This window comes from Dryobates pubescens, chromosome 12, assembly GCF_014839835.1.
Source record: "Dryobates pubescens isolate bDryPub1 chromosome 12, bDryPub1.pri, whole genome shotgun sequence".
NCBI classification, from domain to species: domain Eukaryota; kingdom Metazoa; phylum Chordata; class Aves; order Piciformes; family Picidae; genus Dryobates; species Dryobates pubescens.
Window position 1 is genome coordinate 12969524 of NC_071623.1, and position 23562 is coordinate 12993085.

The 23562-nt window shown below is 36.5% G+C and overlaps 1 protein-coding gene across 1 annotated transcript in view; it reads right to left on the reverse strand.

The window, feature by feature from the left end:
* CFAP47 (cilia and flagella associated protein 47) overlaps nt 1-23562 on the reverse strand; it is a 275659-nt gene that overhangs the window by 112012 nt on the left and 140085 nt on the right. Inside the window, 1 exon segment of the mRNA XM_054165734.1 lies at nt 19299-19436. Within this exon segment, the coding sequence (XP_054021709.1) occupies nt 19299-19436 (138 nt within the window).

The window sequence follows — 23562 nt, forward strand, 5'->3', positions numbered from 1 at the left end:
ATCAGCTGCAAACTGAAATTTCTGTTCTCCCTGTTCCTTTTCCTTTCCTTAAAATTACTTTTGATCCTGTCTGCTACACCAGAATTGAAATGTGATGCCAAGCACCAGTGGTCATATATTGGCTTAAAAATAGAGAAGATTCTTCTCTTCTGATTGGGACATAGCTGCCTATCATGGAGCCGAGTTACACATCACTGATGAGGAAGGAAGATTTAGGCTTGGACTCCTGAAAAGCGTAGACTTCTACAGGTGTTTTGGGGGAGGGATGGATACGGGCACAACAGGGAAACTCAAATTGTACCACTAAATAAAATGTGAATTTGTTTTGTTTAGAATACTTTATCTTAATTTTACAGCCTTCTCATATTGGCAGCAACAGTGTGATCACTTAAACAAAAACTGAATTAAAGTGGTATTTTTAGATTCAGTGTGTGCTCTTTCCACAGCATTTGTACTTAATATTTGCAGAGCTAATATAGCAATAAAATAAAATTACACTCAATTCCAGGAGAAAAAAAACAAACAAACAAACACAAAACAACCACAACATCAAAAGCACTCTTAGTTGTGTCATTAAGGGTATGTTTTGTAGCAGTATCAGCCAAAGAAATAATGGAGACTGATTTCGTGTTTCAACAAAGCACTTTCCAGTCTGGTAGTTATCCAAATTCTTTTTGAGTGGATACCTTTAATGTTATTCTCATCATATATGACTTTACAGAATTTAAAATACAAATTAAAGAAGATAATTTTATCCAGTTCCCTACAGCATGAACATGTGTAACAGCTTTCAGTATGTGAAGAGCTCACCACTACTAGTACAGGATAAGTCAACATTTAGACTTCATTTTACTACATGTAAACAAAATACCCATGAATATCCAAACCCCATTTCTGAAGGACAAGAGCTGTCATTCATGGAAAATTATTAGTTATTAAGTATATGTCATATTTATTCAGGTTTTTTCTCTTTGATTTAGAATAAGTTTTTATATATATTATTTGGAACAGACCAGCTGTTAAGCATATATGATGATTTATGTTTCTTATTTTTCAGTTTTGACTGTCCTTAGCAATATGAGAATTACACTAAAAAGTCCTAACATTTCTTCTGTAGTCAGTTCCTGACAATTTAAGTTTCTCTGCCATGTTAAATTCACAACATTTTTTCTTTTTCTTTCTACAGAATTTTCATTAATTCAGACTCATCATAAACTTCAAAGTTTAGTCCAGACACAAAACTAGTTACAACAATCTGTCCAAGGACACAGAAATTCTTTACAATAAGATGATATTTATTTGAACAGTGTCTCTAGATCAATCTAATTGGTTCATAAGTCCCAGGTAAAAAATGCAAATTTTCTGTATAATTAAATCCATCACTCTATGAAAACTATTTACAAATAAAATCCTGTTTTAACTGACTCTAGGTATCTCCCTCCACGTTTAGCTTCCAAGCATAGAAAATCTATACATAAGTTGAGGGAGAAAGTTCAAAATTATGTAAAAGGCAAAGTTAATTTTTACTATGTGACAAGAGTCAAGGGTGTCAAGAGGGGACAGCCTCTTCTCAGTTGCACCCTGTGATAGGACAATGGGTAATGGATATAAACTACAGCATAGGAGGTTCCACCTCAACATGAGTAGAAACTTCTTCACTCTGAGAGTCACAGAACACTGGAACAGGTTCCCCAGAGAGGTTGTGGAGTCTCTTTCTCTGGAGACTTTCAAGACCCATCTGGATGTGTTCCTGTGCAACCTGTGCTAGATTCTCTGGTCCTGCTCTAGCAGGGTGGTTGGACCCAATGATCTCTGGAGGTCCCTTCCAACCCCTAACATCCTGTGATACTGTGATCCTGTGACAAATAGCTTATCCTTGCAAAGGCAATGTTTCTACACTTTCTTCTTCCAAGGAAATTCTTAATTCAGCATTTTCTCACTTAAAGGGTTCTATTTTTTTCAATAAATGTAAATCAAAATGCATAGCTTTTAAGAATGCTTTTGCATTCCATAGCAAAATAAACTTTCGTCTCAGCTGCATTTTATGCACATGAACATATTAAACAAACCTAACATTTCAACAAATATTTATTTCGTGTACCACAACATTCCTTGAAATATTTTTTTAAGTATTCCTCAGATATTAATCTTGTTTGTAGAGGATATGATGTTACAATTTGCTTAGAGCAACTTTCATACATTTAGAGTGTGCTTACATTTTGTATCAAATCTAGGTCATAGAGATGGACCGTACTAAAGTTAAATTGAGGTTGGAAGATTGCATTAGTTTGTCCACCTAAACTGGAGCTGGCATATGAAAGCATTGCACTTCAAAATGTTGCAATTTAAAACTAAATTATGATGCCTTCATGTGTAAAAACGTATTTTCTATTTAATTAATTGACAATTTTCAAGTTCATATAATACACACAGGCGTGATTAGTAAAGAAGGCCATTCTGCAAGAGGGAAATCTACAAGCCAGTGTAAGGTTCCTTTTCTTTGGAACTTGTCCTAAACCAGATAATGAATAAGTCTCCAAAACCTTTTGTCACTTGGGGAAATCTGAAAACCTAAATAAGAGTACTTTTATAAAATATAAAATCAAAACCCCATTTTAGCCTTTGGAATTAGCTGTGGTCCCCAGGAAACAAGTGTTTGATCTCTTTATAAGGCAGAATCCCAGAACCTCTCTTTTTTTTCACTTCCATCTTTAAAGACACCTTCTCAAGCAAAGATCACCATCTTATGTGGAAACTCAAATACCACCAGCCTGTGAACTTTCCCTAAACTTTCTCCAAAACTGCAAGAAGAGAGAATTTTAACAGTGCAGCCAGCTTATTTCAAAGAAACAGATGACTAATGCTGTTATCTTCAATTTTTGAAGCTCAGTCTTCCATACTATTAATACCACCACAATATGATGTCATAACACCACTTCTCAGCTAGACACCTTTACTCCATAAAGACAGTTCCTCATCTCCCAGGTTACTGCTTCAAAAAAAAATTATCCAGCAGACCTACTCTGTCTATAGGACTTGGAAAAAGTAAAATATCCCCTTAACCCTTTTCTTGTTGCTCTTCATAAGCTCTCAATACCTTAATATGATGAGGTTGCAGCTCTCCCTTCTTTAAAACTGGGTGAGAAAACGTAAATATGGCAAATATGGTTCTTCCCATTCTATGAGGGCTTTTTTCAGCTTCTCTTTGTATTGCGTACCTTTCCTGCAATATAGTCTGGCCTTCTATCGGCTATCTATTGGCGACACACAGACCTATCCCCACACAGGGGCAGAAACTCATGGTCTGATCTGGTTCACATATTAAACTCTGTCTCTGAGGAAATCACGGCATGAGGAGTGAACTCAGCGCATATACCAGTATGCTATGCAGATACCATGAACTTCTGACCCTAGCCAATACAGATGTAATGAAGAGATCAAAATCAACAGTGACACAGGCAATTTATTTGGCATTAGACTCCATCTCCCCTCATCTTTTCAATCTCAGCCTGCATTATGACATATATGAAAACAATGTATGCAAAGCTGAAGAAAATTCCAAATGCTGAACAGAAATTCTGCACATTTTAGTAAGAGGTGAAAACTCACTGGACTTCTAAAGAGGAGGGGGAGCAGGGTGCAGTAGACCATTTTGCTATATTAATAGCTGGGGAAATAAATTTTTGAAGAATAAATTTGAAGGATGGTCAGAAACTTTACCATAGTAGGTCTGCAATGTCAAGCACATTCCTTGACCCTGCCGTCTTTTAAGAATATATTGCCACATAGTGAAAGGAACCCCAGACTTGCATTATAAGACACTGCATACTCCCTGAAGACATAAGATGAAATGGACACTAAGGAGATGAAAAAAAAAAAATAAAAATCTACTGTATAAAGAATCTGTCATGAATGAGCCACTGAAAATAACCAGAACACCTTTAGAGATCACTGGTAGGTTGCAAGTAGGAAGGTCTGTACGTTTAGGAGTGGCTTGGACACATTTGTGTCGCATGACTTGCTCAAAAATCTGCCCTTACAGTATTATTTTGTCTTTTACTGCCTGGCTCTATTATTCTTACATCTAGAAAATTAATGTGTTTCAGTTGGTTAACTAAAAAAATCAGACCATCATCACAGGCAGAATTTTTAATAATTTATAGGAAGACTGTATTTTTCCAGTTACTGTATAATGGTTATAGAAGTTTGAATAGCAAGCAAGAGGAAATAGAACTTTTTAATTATTAGAATACATTTGATATAATTGAAGATTATAAAGCAGAGTGATTTGGTTGCTTAGAATACTAACACATTTTAAAAATACTATTTAACTTCTAATGTGAAGATAAATTATATGTGTTTAACAATGTTATTTGATTACTATAATTGCCTTAGTTCAAAGGCCTGGCAAACAAAGAAGATGGGGCTAAATAGAGGAGATACTTAAGACAAAGTAGTGCAAGAGTAGAATAAGCTCATAACTACAAAGAGGGAGAGAGACAAGTACAACTGAAGAAGAAATGTAAAAAAATCCCACAAAGCAGCTAATTGTCATGCAATTATGAAAAGACCTATGAAAATACACACACTTAAAAAAGAACCCTCATTAACCAGTATGAATTTGAAGGTCAGGAAATAACAATTGCTTAAAAAAAATATTTTTTTTTCTTTCCTGAGAAAGATTTTTAAGGAAAGATAATGATTGCAATCTTCACACAGCAATGTGCCCTTGTGGCCCAGAAGGCCAATGGTATCCTGGGGTGCATTAGCAAAAGCATGTCCAGCAGGTCTAGGGAGGGAAGTTCTTATCTCCCTCTACTCTGCTCTGGTGAGACCACACCTGGAATACTGTATCCAGTTTTGAGTTCCCCAATTCAAGAAAGACAGGGATCTAATGCAGAGGGTCCAACAAAGACCTACAAGAGTGGTTAAGGGACCTGAACATCTCTCATATGAAGAAAGACTGAGAGAACGGGGACTGTTCAGTCTGGAAAAGGCTGAGAGGGGATCTTATTAATGTCTATAAATATCTGGGGGGTGGGTGTCAAGAAGAAGGGGACAGGTTCTTTTCGGTAGCACCCAGTAATAGGACAAGGTATAATGGATATAAGCTACAGCACAGAAAGTTCCACCTCAACTTGAGGAGACACTTCTTTGCTGTGAGGGTGGCAGAACACTGGGACAGGCTGCCCAGAGAGGTTGTGGAGTCTCCTCTGGAGACTTTCAAGGCCAACCTGGATGTGTTCCTTTGTGGCCTGCCCCAGGTGATCATGCTTTGACAGAAGGGTTGGACCTGGTGATCTCTGGAGGTCCTTTCCAACACGTAACATTCTATGATTCTCTGACTGACGAGACTCCTGTTAAAAGTGATCTCCCTGCCCCCGATGAAAAGAGTTACAAATGCTAGGCTTTGACACATGTGAAAAGATTCAGAAAAAATTTACAATGGTAAGGGTAGAAGTAGGACATCACATGGTCATGCAGTCTTCATTACTTAAGAGTTTTACAGAACAGCCTAGAGGAATTATTGCCAAAATCAACAAAGGAACAAGTTACATCTACCAGGTTATACCTAATTTGTGTTCCACAAATGCCTCAGCACACCCTCATTCATAGCCACAATCTCCAGCTCACATGAGACTAGAATTCTGGGTACTCTTAAGCAACACGGTGCTAGAATTGCAGCCCCAAGCAGATGCAACCACAATTACACTTACATCACTCAGTTTTTTTAACACCATGAACACAAACAAGTTATGTACTAACCTTCCGTGCTCCCACATTTTATACAGCTTTTTAAATTACTCAAAATGTAAAAAGTTTTTCCAGTGGTCTAAGGTCTATTGATTTTTCTCCACTTGCCAAATCTGGCATTATTTCTATTGACAATTTTTGATTCTTTCTTGTCTTCTTCTCCTTTCTCCCCCCCCCCCCCCCCCACCCCCCCCACCCCCCACCTTGTTTTTGACTTGTTTTACTTTTAGAAAAATCCCAAGCTAACTCTGTCTCTGGGTATTGACCTGTAAGATCTCAGATAATTAACAGAAAGATTACTTCTCATTCCTGGCATATAAAGCTGTTAAGGGTGATCATGGAAAAAGAGCTCTTTAAATTTTCCAAGAGGCTCTCTGGAGGGTTTGAAAATTCATCAGTAATATTTAAGGATGCACACAAAACTGATATAAACAATGTCATGTAGCAGAGGATGGGAGAGAGAACAGAAGAGAAAGACATCATAGGTCAGAGTAGTAAAAAAGGGAAAATAATTTCTTGATAAAGTTACAAAAAGGGATGGAGTAAAATAATCCAGGGATTTTTTTTGGTTTGGTTTGGTTTGGGTTTTGTGTTTGGGGTTTTTTTTCTGTATCTTGGCATAAATAGTGTTCACTGGCTAGATTTAGCACAGCACTACATATTTTAAGAGGGCATAAACTGTGACTTATGCTGGGAAATCACTTGCCAGGTGAACAGCTTGGGTAAGCTGGGAAACAGAGACATTTTAATGCTTGAAAAAGTAAAAGCCAGCTCAGGAGTTGTGTACACACAGTCATGGTTGATATACCCCCGGCACAGTAGGATAACTTATACTGAGATGATTTCCAGTCAAGAAGTTCCTTAAAATGATACTCAGGTGTTTTCTAGTTCCACATCAGGATGAATACATAAAATACAGATATTTATATATATGTTACATTGCTTTAAAGAGAGAAAAATCTAATTGATCATAGTTTGGTGGGTTGTTTTGTTTTGCTTTTCCTTTTAATAGTTTATTAACTATTAAACCTTTTGGCTGCTAAGAGCTCTTTGACAGATAATATTTAGCATCAACTAAGTGCTGCCAGAAAAATTCAAATATGAAATTAACATGATTTAGAACTGGTAATTTTAGAACAGGACACTGGGATGGGGGCAGGGGGGAAGGGCGTATCAATGTGTAATTAATACCTTTGTGAAATTCTATCTCAGTAAAACACGTTGTGGAATGAAACATGTATAACAGTACATTAGTGAAACAAAATGTCCTGTGACAGGCAGAAGATGAAACTAGCAGCCAAATAAAAGGAGAAGAAAAGCAGCATGTATTCTTAAATCTCAGAAGCCTTATTTATTGTAGCAAACCTTTCATTTTTAAGTCTTAGCAGCTAAGACCTGTTAGAGTGTCTTTAACAATCCTTCAGATGTTGTGCTCTCTAGGTGTATATTTCACCAATATATATGTATTGATATATACTCCCAATGCTTAGATATTTTATTATAGTCGATGTAACAAACTTAATTCTATATATTCAAATAAGCTTACTGAAGACAAAATTAGTCCAATTTTATACCGGTGTTGTCACACAGAGGCATGTAACTGCTCTTACGAGTTGCTGCACATGCAAGGTCTGTAGACACTACACTCTACTGAGCAGCACAGGTCTTTCATTTGAAAGGCAAATGCCACTGAATCAACTGAATTACAGAAATTACCATAGAATTTAGGAGCTACTGTAAAATGAATTGCTGTATTTCCATACAAGTTCTATGTATTTCAGCTTGGAATTCAGCAGCCTTAAAAAAAATATTGAAAAGACCTAAGGAATGGTGAGCACCATATATCCTCATTTTCATTAGTAGTCAAAGCTTTAACCCCTTCTAGCCACTAGGATATTATTTAACTTTCCTGGAACAAATGAGAATTTCTACCTGAACCTTTAACCATAAATTAACTTTGCTTTTATTCTATGAATTTATATGAGACTTCACTGAGAGCTGATTTCCACACAGGGTTCACTTTTAAATTTTCTGCTATACAGTAGAAGGATTACTGTATGCAACTTTATTTTTTTAAAAAAATTTAAATCTTAAGTGTAAGAATCACCAAATCACAGAATCATAGAATGGCTTAGGTTGGAAGGGACCTTAGAGATCATCTACTCTAAACTCCTCACCATGGGCAGAGATGCCTCTCAATTAGACTCAGTTGCTCAAGGCCCCATCCAGCCTGGCTTTGAACACCCCCAGGCAGGAGGCATCCACAACCTCCCTGGGCAACACATTCCAGAGTCTCATCACCCTTATACTGATTTTAGCATAGTATCATAATGTTTTCAAAGAGTAATAACAGCACTTATGTGTATTATAGAAGAGGAATTCCGAATGCAAGCCTACATCTTCATATTCAGAAAGAAAGTGTATCTCCCTTATGAAAGAAGTAAAGCTCATTGAGCATCATTCAAAATGAAAACAAACAAAAATCTCCAAATGGTAAAATTAATGCTTCTCAAGCTTTGTTTTCAGGGATAACTTCCAATTTCTAATATAAATGCAAACATCAATTCTGACAAATGAACATTAAATGAAAACAAATGAGCTTTGACCTAAAGATTCAAAATATATATGACACAGGAATCCTTGTACTACTTTCTGACTTTTTGCCTGTTTAGCTCTTTGCCTACCTATAGAAAAGTGAGAATCATATGAAAGATCTTTGAGTTCAGATCTACAACACAGCACTTACAAATCATGCTTTCAATGAACCCTGCTGTGAGACAGAAGACATTAGACAGAATAATAAATAAAACCCAGTACACAGTCTCTCCATAAATTCACTGGTTTGAAATTTGGAACGCCAGTTGAAACAGAAGCATGAGAGTGATATTTCTCTAGTTTCCTTGCAAAATTCTAGGTCAAAAGTTCACTGGAACAAAAATTAATATACTTTAGTGTTAAACAGAAAAGGAAAGAGCAAGAAGCTTTTAGTGCAGACAAATATGTGCTCAGGACTCGAAATATCTCTCAAAAAATCCCACCTGAAAAAAACAACAACCACAAAGCACTACATTTATTAAAAAAAAAAATATTTGGGGAGCTATGAGGTCACTATAGACAGTCAAATTAATATTCAGTATACAGTAACATAATTATTCAGTAAACAATAACATAAAGTCTGGCAGGATACTTTATAGTAAAGGAAAAGGATGTGCCAGTTCATTGCAAATCAGTTCAAATTTTGGATGTGAATTGAAGTGTGATATTTAACAGGCATATGATGACACCACAACATATCATCTAAACTATTTTCTCAGCTCACAGAAAAGCAAAGTGACCACTAGCCAGACACATTCTAGTATCTGACATCTCATTTACGTATTGACTGATTGTTGCTGCATGTTCTCTAACGCATATGTATAAACTGCCTAAACAGAAAATTTAACTTCTTGATACATGCATCCTCTGCAAACAATTGTACAGTTAGAACTCACAGTCAGTGGCTTATTAGCAAATGCAAATACTGCAATAATACATTTTAATTATTTTCTGATGCATGAAAGAAGTAAAACGCAGGAAAACAGCGCTATTCCAGTCCTGTCTGCTAATATTATAACAACATTCAAATTATTTTTGCATATTTATAGTCCTGTGATTTCCTTAAAGTATGATGAATGAAGGCTCACTGGAATTCATACTGGGAATTTAACCTGACAGTTCACAATGATCTTTCTGGTTTTATCTCCTTCTATGTACAAAAGGCAGGGTCCAAATATCGAAGACAGGGAACTTAGAGTTTTTGCAATACCAGCAGCAAATGCGATTCAGGACAAGAGTTAATAAGGGTGAAAGCAAAAGGTTATTATTTAACTTACTTGTTTCCATTTTAAAACTCATTGACGTTGCTAATATCTCTGATAAACTAGCTTTCCTATTCAAAATTGTCCAAGCCAGTTGTTTTCTGGGGGTTGCTTTTCTGGAATTTTCTAGCTAAAGGAACCCAGAAACATGTATTTTGCAGTAACTGTTTTCTAGTAATTTGCAGAGAAGCTGTAGCACATCATTTAGAGCAGAGGATACCACTGTTTTGAAGGAGTCACCTTACCTATAGAAATATGGGTTTTACTCTTTCTGTGAAAATCCACCCAAATTTTGCCAAGTTCATTATCTCTGAAAATTATTTTGTTCTGCATATATATGTATATATATATATATATACAGAGAGAGAGAGAGAGGGGACAGGTTTACCATATATATAGTTTCACAACGTATAAAATGCCAGCTGTTTTTTCACTAACAGTCATTCCCTAATATTTATAATTCTACGAGTATGCCAAGAAGAATTAGGACTCTACTGTGCCCACAAAGAAAGGAATGAAAATACTTTGAGAGACACAGTAGGCACTATAACAATGGACAATAAATAGCTATTGCCTACTCAGTAAAAATGTCAGAGTGGTCCTTTGCTGCTTAGTTAGGCAAGCCTACCTCATGAGACACTGGATGAGAATGCAGAAATATCCAGTCTGCAGGATAAATTAAAATCCAGAATTATATATGGGCCATTAGCTGCTATAGAAATACAAATCCTTAGCAAATCCAAGCAGTAGACTACCAAATAGCCAAGAGGATCTAAGACATGAGAGAAATTCTTCCATTAAATAATGAGATGACTTAGAAAACTAAAATTACCAAATCACAAAGTGTCTTCAGGAATAACATTGTTACAGCTTCCAATGCAGACAATGGTAGTAGCATGTGATGCAGACTTGTCCAAAATTGAAAGAACAACACTACTTGTAATAGAATTATGATAATACTTGTGGGGAATCCTCATGGTAAACTAACAAAAACCAAAATTAGATTGAATAATGTATTCTATTTTTTCCTGTTGGAAATTAATATACTCCCTGCCATCTTAAGAGACATCATTTTGACTCAATCTAATGTTTTAATTGGTCTATCTGAGCTGCTTAGTTTAAAGAAACTTGCAAAAAAGAATGAATTACAAAAAAACTTTGGTCTGGATGTATGAATCAGTTTATATAGCAGCTTAACTGTTGTATGCCATGCCAGGCTCCAAAAATGCATGCACAATTTTTAACTCTGCTTCAGACACTGAACATACTCCTCAAAGGAAATTGTTCTCACATTTAAGCAATAGGATATTCCAAACAATAGCTCTAAGACAATCTTGTAAACACTACTGTAATTTGAATGTGTCATAATATTTCCATTTCTGTAATAGACTCAAGTAATAATTAAGATAGAAATAAAAACCCCCACCACATTTATTTGATTCAAACTCCACTTGCTATGAACTGTCCAGCTCATCGTGATTCATGCCCAGTTACTAGCCACACCCTGAGTACTGTGTCCAGTTCCGGGCCCCTCACTACAAGAGGGACATGGAGGTGCTGGAGTGTGTCCAGAGAAGCACAATGAGGCTCATGAAGAGCCTGGAGCACATGGCCTACAAGGAGTGTCTGAGGTAGGTGGGGCTGTTCAGTCTGGAGAAGAGGAGGTTGAGGGGAGACCTCGTTGCTCTCTACAACTACCTGAAGTGAGGTTGGAACAAGGAGAGGGAAGCCTCTTCTCCTTGGTGACAAGCGATAGGACTAGAGGAAATGGTTACAAGCTGCACCAGAGGGAGGTTGAGGATGGATATTAGGAAATATTTCTTCACTGAAAGGGTTTTCAAACATTGGAATGGTCTGCCCATAGTGGTAGAGTCACCATCCCTGGGGGTATTCATCAGTGAGTACACCTGGGACTTAGGGCTATGGTTTAGTGTTGACCTTTCAGTACTGGTTGAGGGTTGGACTGGATGATCTTTGAGGTCTCTTCCAAGCAGGTATATTCTGTGACTCTCATTGGGCTATAAAGTCTGACATTTTCTTGCTTTCTGGACCCATGCATATTTTCACAGGTCACAGCAAGAGAAACAGCATGAATAGAGGAAACTGACAGGGACCTTCCCTTTGTCCTTTCCTCACTCCATTATATTCTGTTCTAGACTTGGCTATACACCTGTGAGAAACTGGTAAATATTAGTGTCCTTTTTCATGACTATTATGTGCTCTGTGAGTTTATAATTCATCACTTGCTACGGGGTAAAATCAGAATTGCCTGCAAGCATAACAAAGAAGGAAAGGCAAAATGATGACCCAGATAAAGAGCATCTCAAACACTCAAACCCAATAGCAAGGGCATTGGCTGTAAAGAAACTACTGGTCTGTTGTTAGCTCATTTACTATTTTGTTTCCAAAATGTTATTTTTTATATCACTCTGAATTGTTCTGTCACATACTACCAGAAAGGGTTTACACTTAGACCTATCACATTAGCCCTGTTGCCAAGGGCCAGATCAGGAGGGGAAGAAAAATTCAGTATGGTTATGCTGTGCTGCTTCAATTCAGCAAGGTGCAAGTCACACCTGTCATTTCACCAGTGAACTTGACAGGGACAAGCAAAAGTCCAAACATCTGACCATTTAATCATGACAAACACACCCATTATTTTTTCCTTGGGATTTTGGCCTTTTTCCCACTAGAATCCATATTTATTAAATGGGCTTTTAAGTGACAAAATTGCATATGTATACAAATATCTAAGGTCTGCTAGACATGACAGAATGAATGTGTTTCTCAGCAATATAGTTTATAGAGACTATCAGAACAAGCAAAAGGCAGATCACAGAATTCTTTTAATTAGGTCAGAAAAATCTAATCTGCTTATATGCAAATGCAATCCTACATGCTATGACATCCAACAGAATACAGATGTGCAGGTTTACAAACAGAGCCACTTATTTGTGGCTAGGGCAGGTGTAAGACTCTCAACACGGCCACATTAAACCACCCGCGGCATGAAGGATGATGCAACCTATAGTTCAGCAGCAGCATTGCAGTGTGAGCAATTACAGGCTGCTTTTGTTATTAATTTTAGATGGGATACCACGCTTCATTTGCACAGCTTTTTAATTGCACACATACCATGCCCCACAAAATGCCATGTGGGCCACAGGTCCTTGAAGCATTGCTAGATCTGAATTGTTTCAAAACAACGTGTTAGTTTATTAGGGGAATCAAGCTGTTCTGAGTCTCAAAAGGGCACAGGAAAATGCATACCACTTAGCAGACTGCAGCACTGCAGAAGGGCTCCTACTGAGAATGCTAACAATAATGGAACATTCTTTTCAACAAAGGAAAAAAACACTGAAATAGTCTAATCTTTAATGTTTTACATATGCCAAACCACCCCCAAAAGCTTGTATACACTAGTATAAGCATAGCTGCAAATGTTAAAATGCTATTAAAACCATAGAAAAGCAAGCCCTAGTTGTATTTTACATTTTCAAATATGCATGCAGTTTACACAGGGATTATTTTCTTTCAATATTTCTTCTACATCTTCTCTAAATTTCTCTTTTTTTGATTCTTAAAGAGGGAGACTCAATTAAAACAAACTATTCTGAGGGTGGAGCACAATATGTTTATACGTGCAGTGTGTAGATTAGACTGCAAAACAGCTTGACTGCACAATCAAAATTTATGAGCTGGATAACTCTACACTATTTTAAAGCTTATTCCTGTTCAAAAGGTAATCATTCTTCCAGAAATAAATATGCATGAGATATATTAATCATATTAGTGCATTAATACTGAATATATTCTAACATTTACCATGGCATACTCAGTTCTTATGATGATATGATTTACCATGGTATACTCAGTTCATTACAATGAAGAAAAGCAAAGGTTTATTTTAAACTGTTACCATGCTGAGTACTCTTTCACCTTTAACGGTTGCTGGAACAAAGAAATTCTTTCATTATCTACATTACACAAATACCCAAGTGTACTACCACAGATGTTCAGGTCTCAGGGATTGATTTCAAGCCTGGAAGTCTGGGAGGAACACATTTACAAGGTACCTTTCAAAGGCATCAGTTCCTCAGTGAACCCGCTTAGAAGCAATTGACAGAAGACAATGGGGAAGACACTTAACTGTCACAGACATATCATGAGAACTACAATAACAGACTAGAAACTGTCACCTGTCATTGAAAGCCTAGTTGAAGGATAAATTAGCTTTAAACAGATAATTAGAACAGGCTTTGCCAAAATGAATCCTTGACCTAACCACTCTGACTACACTTTATTTTTTCAATCATGGTTTGTTCACAAATAGTGTATCTTTTTGATGCTATGCCTTTTAAGTACAAGGAAAGTAAAACACTTGGCAACATCATAAAAATGTAAAGGCACACCACGGGGGAAGTATTACCACCGGATAAAGGCAATGCTTACGGCAGCCGTAATAAGACAATGGCACGTGCAAAATTTCCATGTTGTATACACAAATATCCTGCACCTGCAGCACTCAGCACTGTGAGGTATCACCATCGGCATGACTGCTAAAAGCTGTTGCTTAAGCGTCAGCGCTGTGCTGAGGATTGCTGCTGGAAAGAGTGAGGGATTTGGGAAGAGGAGAGGGAGATAAGCAGTTGCAGTGCAAGTCTTGGCCATTGCAGCAACTGCAGCAATTTCACACTCTCGACTCTGCAGGAGAGCTGTTGGATCACACTCCTGAGGACGGCTCAGCTGGTCTAGCAGAAGCTGAGCCCAGCATCCTTCCTGTTGCCCAGATGCTACACAGCAAAGAGCACAACACAGGGGCAGTAGTCCAAGGGTAGTTCAGTTTAAGAAGATATCACAGACCCCACAGTAGAGTATAAAAATTTCCCCTAGTTTGAGAGGAGCTTTTGCCAAGTGTAGGAGGCTTCACAGCATTTAGTCAGAGCATGAAACAAATATCTATTAAAGACTAATATTTATTTAGGATTTTAGCACCTCAGTATATAGGAATATCTAAAGATAATTCTTACATGAAAACCAGCTGCATCCTGCCTTCAGTCTTAGCAACCACTTCGCCTTATTTTACTTTTGACTCTCATGAGAAAAAAAACCACCCTGGGACCTCTTCCCTCAAAAGACAGAAATACTCTTTGGAAAAAAACTGAAAACCCATGTCAGTTTAGAAAGGGGCAAGCCCCTGTCACTACATTTGTTTTGCAGAGATTTTTCTATTTAAGTTTTGGTTTGTTTTCTTTTTCCCTCTGCTCTGGTACAAGGCAGCACAAGAAGGATTTGTCATAAGGATTGCTATATCAATGGTTTCTACTGCAAGTCCTAAATGTGCTTGTTCTTAGCTACATCTGAATGAGAAAAAAAAAAAAAGCAATGAACACATTTCAAAATCATTAGACTTTTAGAGGAGAACAATAAGTGATTTTGCAGATAACATGAAAAGAATAGGTGAAAAATAATCTAGAAATTATCTTCTCCTATGGTCACAGCTACAAGGTACTTTGGAGAGGGGAAAAAAGAAGAAAAAAGGTAAATACATACTTACATAATGTGTGTATGTGTGTGCTGGAAGATGATATTGAAAAGGTGTGTATAACAAGGCAGTGGTTTCTAGCATGTTTAAAAAGAGTATTTTCAGTGAGTGATAGCAAGACAAAGATTTGGTGTACTTGAGCTTAGCATTAGAGATTGTTTTCTAATCTTATTCAGCTATGGACAACCTCACACTTGTTTTGGCCTCTGCAAACTCAATTCTGTATATTATTATGCTCTACATCAGGAGTCCACTATTTTCTATTACCCCAGAGCAGTAACAGCAGCCCTGGGGACTCTCAGTTCTGACATACACCACTTCAGAGTGTTTGGATTCTGCTAGTGGTGTGCACTCTGCAAGTAAGAAATTCTAAATCTCAGAACTATACATCAGTCATTCCCCTCTGAAAAGCTACAGAGTAAGTAATTTTTATTGAAAACGACAGAAGAAATATAGGCAGAAAAGAAAACTGTGTAGGATAAAACCAAGACTCAGCTAGGATGGTACAAGCTAAAAGCACATAGTGTTATTAGACTTAATAATAAATATTATTTATTTGGCTCCCAGGGAATGTTGCTGAGAATACAGAGGATTTTAAAGGGATGTATGTTTTTTGTTATAAACCTTCTCTTTTTCATACTTTCATTTAAGTTTTTTTCTGTAAGGGTAGTGAAACACTGGTACAAGTTGTCCAGGGAGGTGGTGAAGGCTCCATCCCTGGAGATGTTCAAGGTCAGGCTTGATGAGGCTCTAAGCAGCCTGATCTAGGTGGGGATGTCCCCGCTTACTGTAGGGTGCTTGGGCTAGATGATGTATAAAGGTCCCCTCCAGCTCACTGCATTCTATAATTCTATGATTTTATGAAGCAAGTTCAGAAAAAGACTACTAGTATCATATAAATTAGACCACACTTTGTTACCTTCCATCTCTTTTTAGTCATTTTCAGCAGAAATTTTTTCCAGTTGTACAAATTAGAGATGTCTAGTACAAATTAATGTTTATGAAGGAAGATAAGGGTTTGTGAAATGGGTAGAAACAGCTGGCTGACTTAAAGGTGACATAGAAGCTTGGTATTCCTAGGATATGGGCATTGAAAGAATATACCTTATGTATTGGGAAAAAAGTCCTATTATTAAGTGACACTTTATTAGGGAAAAGTCATTTCATGTTCATGTTAGGTCCATTTTAGAAAGCAATCCTAATGACACCCTAACCTGTGCTAGCTGTCATGACATTTAGTTAGTATACAATGACTGCTGTGCTAGAAGTCATGACATTTAGTTAGTACAACTTACTAGAAAGGTGTAGGTTACAACAGGACAAACATAAAACTCTACAACAGAAAAATAGTGAAAAATACTAAGATAAGATGCAGTAACTTGACACAGCCATATATAAGTTGTGTAGATTGCTCCAGTTACCAATGGGACCTTGTATGCTGGAATAATTATATCTATGTAAATTAGTATGCAGTGAAAAATGGAACTGAGTTGGAGCTAATTAGTCTGAGAACTTGCTGAGCTGGTCGAGGTAATCACCCACCAATGTATTTGAAAAAAACATTCAAATGCATAAATGGATCAGAAAATTTGGGGAACCAAACTGAGAAAAGGCTTATCAGTAATAGCAAATGCAGAACAGGCATTAGGCTTTCTACCTTAAAAAAAAAAATAAATCTAAAAACATGCTCTCGATTCGTATCAGTGATAGACACAGTACTGAGAAATCCACTCACTTAACCTTCCATTTTCCTTCCTAACCTTCCATTTGCAGTTACTTCCAATTAGAGCCTCTACTAGGTCTGGACTAATGATTCCTAACTTGGCAAATCCTAAATATCTTATATGCTGAAGTGTTTGATTTGAAGAGAAGAATCATAATTAAATTAATTATCGTTTGTAGGCTTTCAGTAGAGATTTGAATACTATCTCCAGTATTTCTCTTACTCTTGATATTTCTTTTATCATTAATTTGCCCTAGCATCTTTACTGCATTGTCTGCATATATCACCTTAACACAATCTTTGTTAAAATCCTTCTGTAAACTTACAGCGAGTCATTGTGTGAGTTTTAATGTCCACCAACTTCCATGCTGTTGCACACGAAAATTCAGTTTAAGAAAGTAAGAAAGTGCAAGGAAACATTCTTGGACCTTAAAAGACAGTGAAAGCTAAATGCTGATTAAGTCTTCTTTTGCTAATTGCTTTCTTAAGGATTTTCTCCTATTTCTATCTCCCCATGTTGGAATTGAAAAAAAAAAAAAAGAAATCAATTGTTCAACATTACTACTTATTCACAACACTAGTGCTCCCCTTAAACATACAAGATCCAAATCTGTACTGTCTTCACAGAAGCTCTTTATTTATTTTTCTTTTTTTTTTTAATTTGACATTTTTTTCTTTTAGCTTTGCAAACCCTCCACGTAATATTTCTAGACTTCTTCTAAACCCCCCATTCCTCAATCTGTCAATCATTCCCTTGCCTTTTGATTTTTCACCATAGTTTTATGACTGTTGTAACAGTCTTCTCCACCTCATAAGCATTATGGAAAATCCCTAGTTCTTTGGTCACCTCCTTGTCCTTCCAACTATTTTTCCTGTCCTTTTGAAAACAGCAGTTGGGCATGTACAGCTACATTATTATCTTCCACTTCTGTTCTAGTTTAAACTCACACTGTATTATCTGTCTGCTCAAAAAAATATCATTTTAGAAGATTTGATTATATGTAAGAGCTACATAGCTGCAGAATACATTTTACTATCTTTTTTTGGTTTGGTGTTTTGGTTCAGTTTTGGGTTTGGTTTTGCTGTTGTTTTAACTACAGCTGTGAAGAAGAACCAGAGTGTACACAAAGCTAAGCACACCAGGTGTCTGAGGTGCATAAAGACATGTATCAAAATTCACATAACAAATCTAGTAGGTTTTAGAGACAAGGTCTATCCATTGCTAAGGTTTTGGCTTCTGAGTGGTAAAAAAGTTGACTGGAGGTGTTTTAATACTCCCCAAACATAAACCTACTGCTACGAACACAAACAGTCACTTCATTTCTCTGAGCTGCTGCTTCTTACTTCTGTCCTGTCTATACAGATTGTAAATACTCAGGACTGCTTCACATCTGAGATGGGATACTAATCTCCACTCCTCTAGGTACTATTACATATAGACACTAATAGACTATAAGAGAGCATGCTTTTCTCATATTCACATAGGATTAACTAGGATTATTTATTATTTATTAATTATAAAATTAGCTTTTCATTCTTTTTAGAACTAGATAGATTCTGTTGAAGTGAAAATACAATTACAAAGAAGACAAAGATTGCCAATTGCAAGCTCCTCTCAATTTCCTAATATATAAATGTTGATTAAAATAATGTCTTTTTCAACTTAAAAAGAACTTTCCTTGATAGATTTCTTTGTGAGAAATATGCATTAGTCATCTAACATAATGCTTGATATTTTAAATAGATTCCAATTTAGGTCTTAAAAGCATAAAAAGAAGAGTTCTATAGTCAAAGCTTTGTTCACAAATGTAAAGAAAATGGAGAAATTAATGTAAAAACAAAACAAAAAACCTACTTTGGTCTATTAGGTGTGCACATTTTTTAACCAAAAACGTGTTATTCTGGAATACTTAAAATGTCAAAAATAATGCAGAAACAGTTTAGAATAGAACAGAAGGTGACAATTTGAAAGTGCACCAGGTATTCTAAAATTTTCTCTCAATTTAACAGGCCAAAAGACCATCTATGACTCACAGTCAAAAGAAAGGCTTTTTCCTCGCAGTGGAATGAAGAGCAGTGACGTGTGTTTCAGAAGCAGCCTGCTTTGGCATCAGCATTGTTAATATTTTTGGATACTTTGAAAAGAAAGCATTTCATAAGTGGTGCCACTCTCAATCAACAAGTAACATTCAGTGACATAGTTGCAAAAAAGGAGAAAGAAAAACTAAGCTCACCTTAAAATGTCATTAAAATGTCTCCAAAATCTTAAAAGGAGGCATTTCATTTATGCCTGTATTAAATATTTGATTTAACACTGGTTTCGGGCATCTTGCCTGACACATTAAACATACAGTTAATTTACAAAGAAGTTGTGACACAAGCTTATGTAAACTGCCAATGAGTATAATACCAAACATACCCATGTTTGCCACATCAGGAGTTTGTGGTGTCTCTGCTGACAGTTTCTGAAGGGCCTGTTCACCATCTGTCTTCTCTGGTGAGCTGTTATGTTGAGCCTGTTGTTGGTCTTCATCTTCAGCAACAAATGAAATTACACCTAAAAACAAATCGGTACCAGGTGTTATATTAGCTGGAGCATTAGCTTTATAAAACAGACTGCCAGACATGTATGAGTAGTATTTCCTCAGTTCAAAACTAATAAAAAATGAAGTAAAATTTCCACTCCAGGTGTCAGCCATCCAATTATAAATTAAGGTAATAGAAATTAAGTCTTGAGTGAGTCCATGGAAATGAATCATTTTTTCTCAAAAGAAATCTGTTTTTCTACAGACCGGTAATAAGAAATACAAGCAAACTCATGTCTTAAACATTATAAAACAAGGTGAACAACAACTGAATCTTTCTTTCCAGTGTAATTTCCTAGATGTAGTCTTCATTGTTCCTGTTATTGTTTTCAAGTCACAGTGTCTGATTTTAGTGCTAGCAGATAATAAATGTAATAGTTACAATATTGCCGCAATACACTTTTGCATTGATGTTAAGTTCTAATCAAGTACTTAGGGAAGATAAAATACACACAAACTGTAAACCCAGAATTTTTAAACTGGCAGATCTCTATTTAAATCTAATTTTAAAAATCTATCATGCATCTCCTTGTCTGGAGATACTCAAAACCCACCTAGATGCATTCCTGTGTGACTTACTCTAGGTGATCCTGCTCTAGCAGGGGAGGTTGGACTAGTCGATCTTTCAAGGTCCCTTCCAACCCCTAATGTTCTGTGATTCTCTGATGCATATGGTTCCATTAAATAAAACTAATGTTATTGTGGAAGACTTTTTATACCAGCTTTCAAATAAGTAGGTTTTGTTTCTTTCATTATGTGTCCCTGACATAGCATTACTATTTCACCTAAATAACTGTCCCTCAATATTTCCATACACACTGGAGAGTTTGAAACAGAAATAAATATATCCTGCAGATTTAATTGTTGCAGATTTAATTCTTGCCTCATAAGCACAATGAAAAACCAATTTCAGGAGGAGACTGATGTTATGATGTTATACAGTAAGAAATTTTCCCACTTGAGATCAGAATTTCTGTGGTCTCTCAAGGGGAATGTAACTGTCTTATGAAATGTTAGGGAAAATTAATCATAGAGGAGCTTGGTTTAATTTCAAATGGAGAATTAATGCAATTTTATGAGAGTCTCAGAACTACTTGATTTGAAAATACATACATTTAATGCTATTTTGTGTTTCTCCAGCACTGAGTGGGATAAATGTGTGGTAAGAGATCACACGACAGAGAGGACATGCTGCTCTCCCTGTATAGCTGAATTTAGCACCTTACTAGCAGGAATAGCTAGAGCTAAGTAGCAAGGCTCATGTGGGACTTGGGAAAAGGAGCGGTAGTGAGGGGGAGAGGCAGCACCACCATGGTTACATCTGGCTCAGGAGGCCACAGTGACTTCAGCAGCCAGAAGCTGACGAAGCTTGCTATGCACATACCCAGGCCAACCCATCTCATTCACAATACTGGAGGCTTAACTTTCCTCCCCCAATCACAGATTTCTGCAGAAGGCAGTATTCATACTTCTAAACATTCTAGTTACACTCCATTTCAGGGGAGATCAGTCTAATAAAATGGCTGTATGGTTAGTTTTGGTAATAATACTATGCTAGAATGATGTTACTCTTAAGAGACACAAAAAACCATGATAAATAAAGGAGGCAAATAAAATATAATTAAGGGAAAATTCTACCAGGAAGACTATGAAAAGTAAAATCTGTTCATGTATGCTCAATGAAAACTATATGAGGTGGCAATTCCATCATGGCAAACATTGACAAATCATGTCTGCTAAGAAGGATTATGTTAAATCATTACAGGGAAGCAAAGCCTGTCATCTTGACATTGCCACTGTCTATGTGTGAACAGTAACTGGGTAGCACAGGCACGAAACACTGAAGCTGAAGGGAGGTTGGATTAGATAATCTGTAAGATGTCTTCCAACCTAAGATGTTCTATGATTATGTTACACTTTATCATACATTTAAAGTAATTATTCCCTACAGTCCACGATTCCAATGAAAACAGAGGTTTTTCTTTATCAAGTCTTTGTACTTCAGAATATTGTATTGCTCATATGTTTGTGAGAGAGAAAGAGGAACAGACACAAGTATTGACCTTTGGAACATTTTTTTTCATTAGTAAGTGGGGGATGATAAAAGAAAATGTAACTTATTTGGCTGTATAAAAACATGCTATCAAAAACATCAAAATAATTGGCTGAAGAACTCTGAATAATTATTTATTTGCAGCAATTTTTTGAATGCTTGAAAAGTTCCAGAACTGCAAATTGCTAATACTCAAGAATATTTCAAGAGCTAGTGGAAGAACTAGGGTAACTAAAAGCCACTTGAATTGCAAAACCACTGTGCTGATAATCTGGCAATCACAAGATCGAAATATGAGTGAAGAATTTCACTGTAATTGCTGACAATCAGCTTCCCTTCTTTATGGAAAACAGATCTCAAGCAAAGAGAATTAATAACAATGAGGTTAAAATCTTGATCAATAAAGATAGCTGGATTGATGTAATGTATTCAGACCTCTGCAAGGCACTCAAATCTGTCAAAGTATTTCAATAAAAAAATAATCAGTTTTGCTACAGATGGCATATGTATTTAAACTCAGTTTATCAGCTTAATTATAAACTATTCATAAATTGTCTTTCATAATTTTCATGGGCACCATAATATTTACTACTGCTCAAAGCTATTTAAGTTTTTTATTAGGAATTTTTAAAAAAGAAGAAGAAAATCACTGCTAGCAAGAAGTGCAAATAAATAATAATAAAAAAGAGTATTAATTTTCATTTCAAGCTAAATATAGAACACAGAATCCTTATCTGTAAGAACACTTAGTACATAGCATGCTCTGTATGACTGGATTCTTTACATTAAGGCAGAATATTTTCCTAGGCAGTATTACTAAGCGGAATGCTCTCCTGGTTTGGGACAGAATGGTGCATTCCAATGACATCAAAAATTACAGATTTAAAATAAAATAAAATAAAAAAATAAGGGCTTTACTACAGCAAGTGTTTGTCTTCCAGTTGCAAAACATGCTGCCTCCCTACAGAACTCACAGAACACCTTGTGATACCTTATGATGTCTTCCACAAAGGCAGCAACATTTTGCATACGTTATGGTACTGCAAGACAGCATGGGGTTGTTGTGGCCAAAGTGCAGCACCCGGCACTTGGACTTGTTGAATGCCATCATGTTGGACTCTGCCCATCTGTCCAGCTGGTCAAAGTCCTTCTGGAGAGAGACCTTCTACTCTCTAACAGATAAACACCTGCTCCCAACTTGGTGTCATTTGCAAATTTACTGATGACTGACTGAATCTCCTCATTCAGATCATCAGTAAAGATATTGAACAGAAGTATTACAACATTCCATGTCTAAATCCAATGAAGAAAGAAATATTCAACTTTTTCCTTTCTGTGTAATTTAAATAGACTATGTAATTTAAATAGAGTGTGACATTTAAATAGACTATTTGAAAGCTATGTACTGTACATTATTACTTTCTGGTGCAGAGATGATAAAAGCCCACAGTATCCCAATATTTTAACTGGACAGAAGAACAGAAGGCTATGTGGCCATGGAACTCATAACAAAAGTCTGAAAATTGATGATGACACATGTAAACTCTAATGAGTATCTGTAAATCTTACTACTTGGTGGTACACTGGGACTAAATGAGCTGCTCCCTGCATCAATGAAAGGGAAGTAGAACAAGCTTGAAGACTCACACACATGAGAAATGAGCAAGTGGCAAACCACACTATCAACTACCACTTACAGATAGTGTCATAGCATTTAAAGAAGTTAGTTGTTTTACTTGTAATTCTTACTGTCTGTTCTTAATGTCACAATGAAACCATGATACAAAAGGACACAGGGTTTGCTTCTCCAGCTGTGCAAGGATGGATGGAAACTATATGGTAGGGACCATTTTGCCTGATGGTAGCATGTATAAATAAAGCTGCCTTCCTTCAATGAACTCCAGTGATAACAGCAGTGGAGGTATGCCAGAGCCACTCACAGTAAGCAACCAGAAGATCCTTCTAACTTTGTTTTTATGATACGTGAATTAGACTCAGTTTGTTAGGGTGTCTCAGTTGAAGAGGAAGTGCTTACAGCAAAGGTA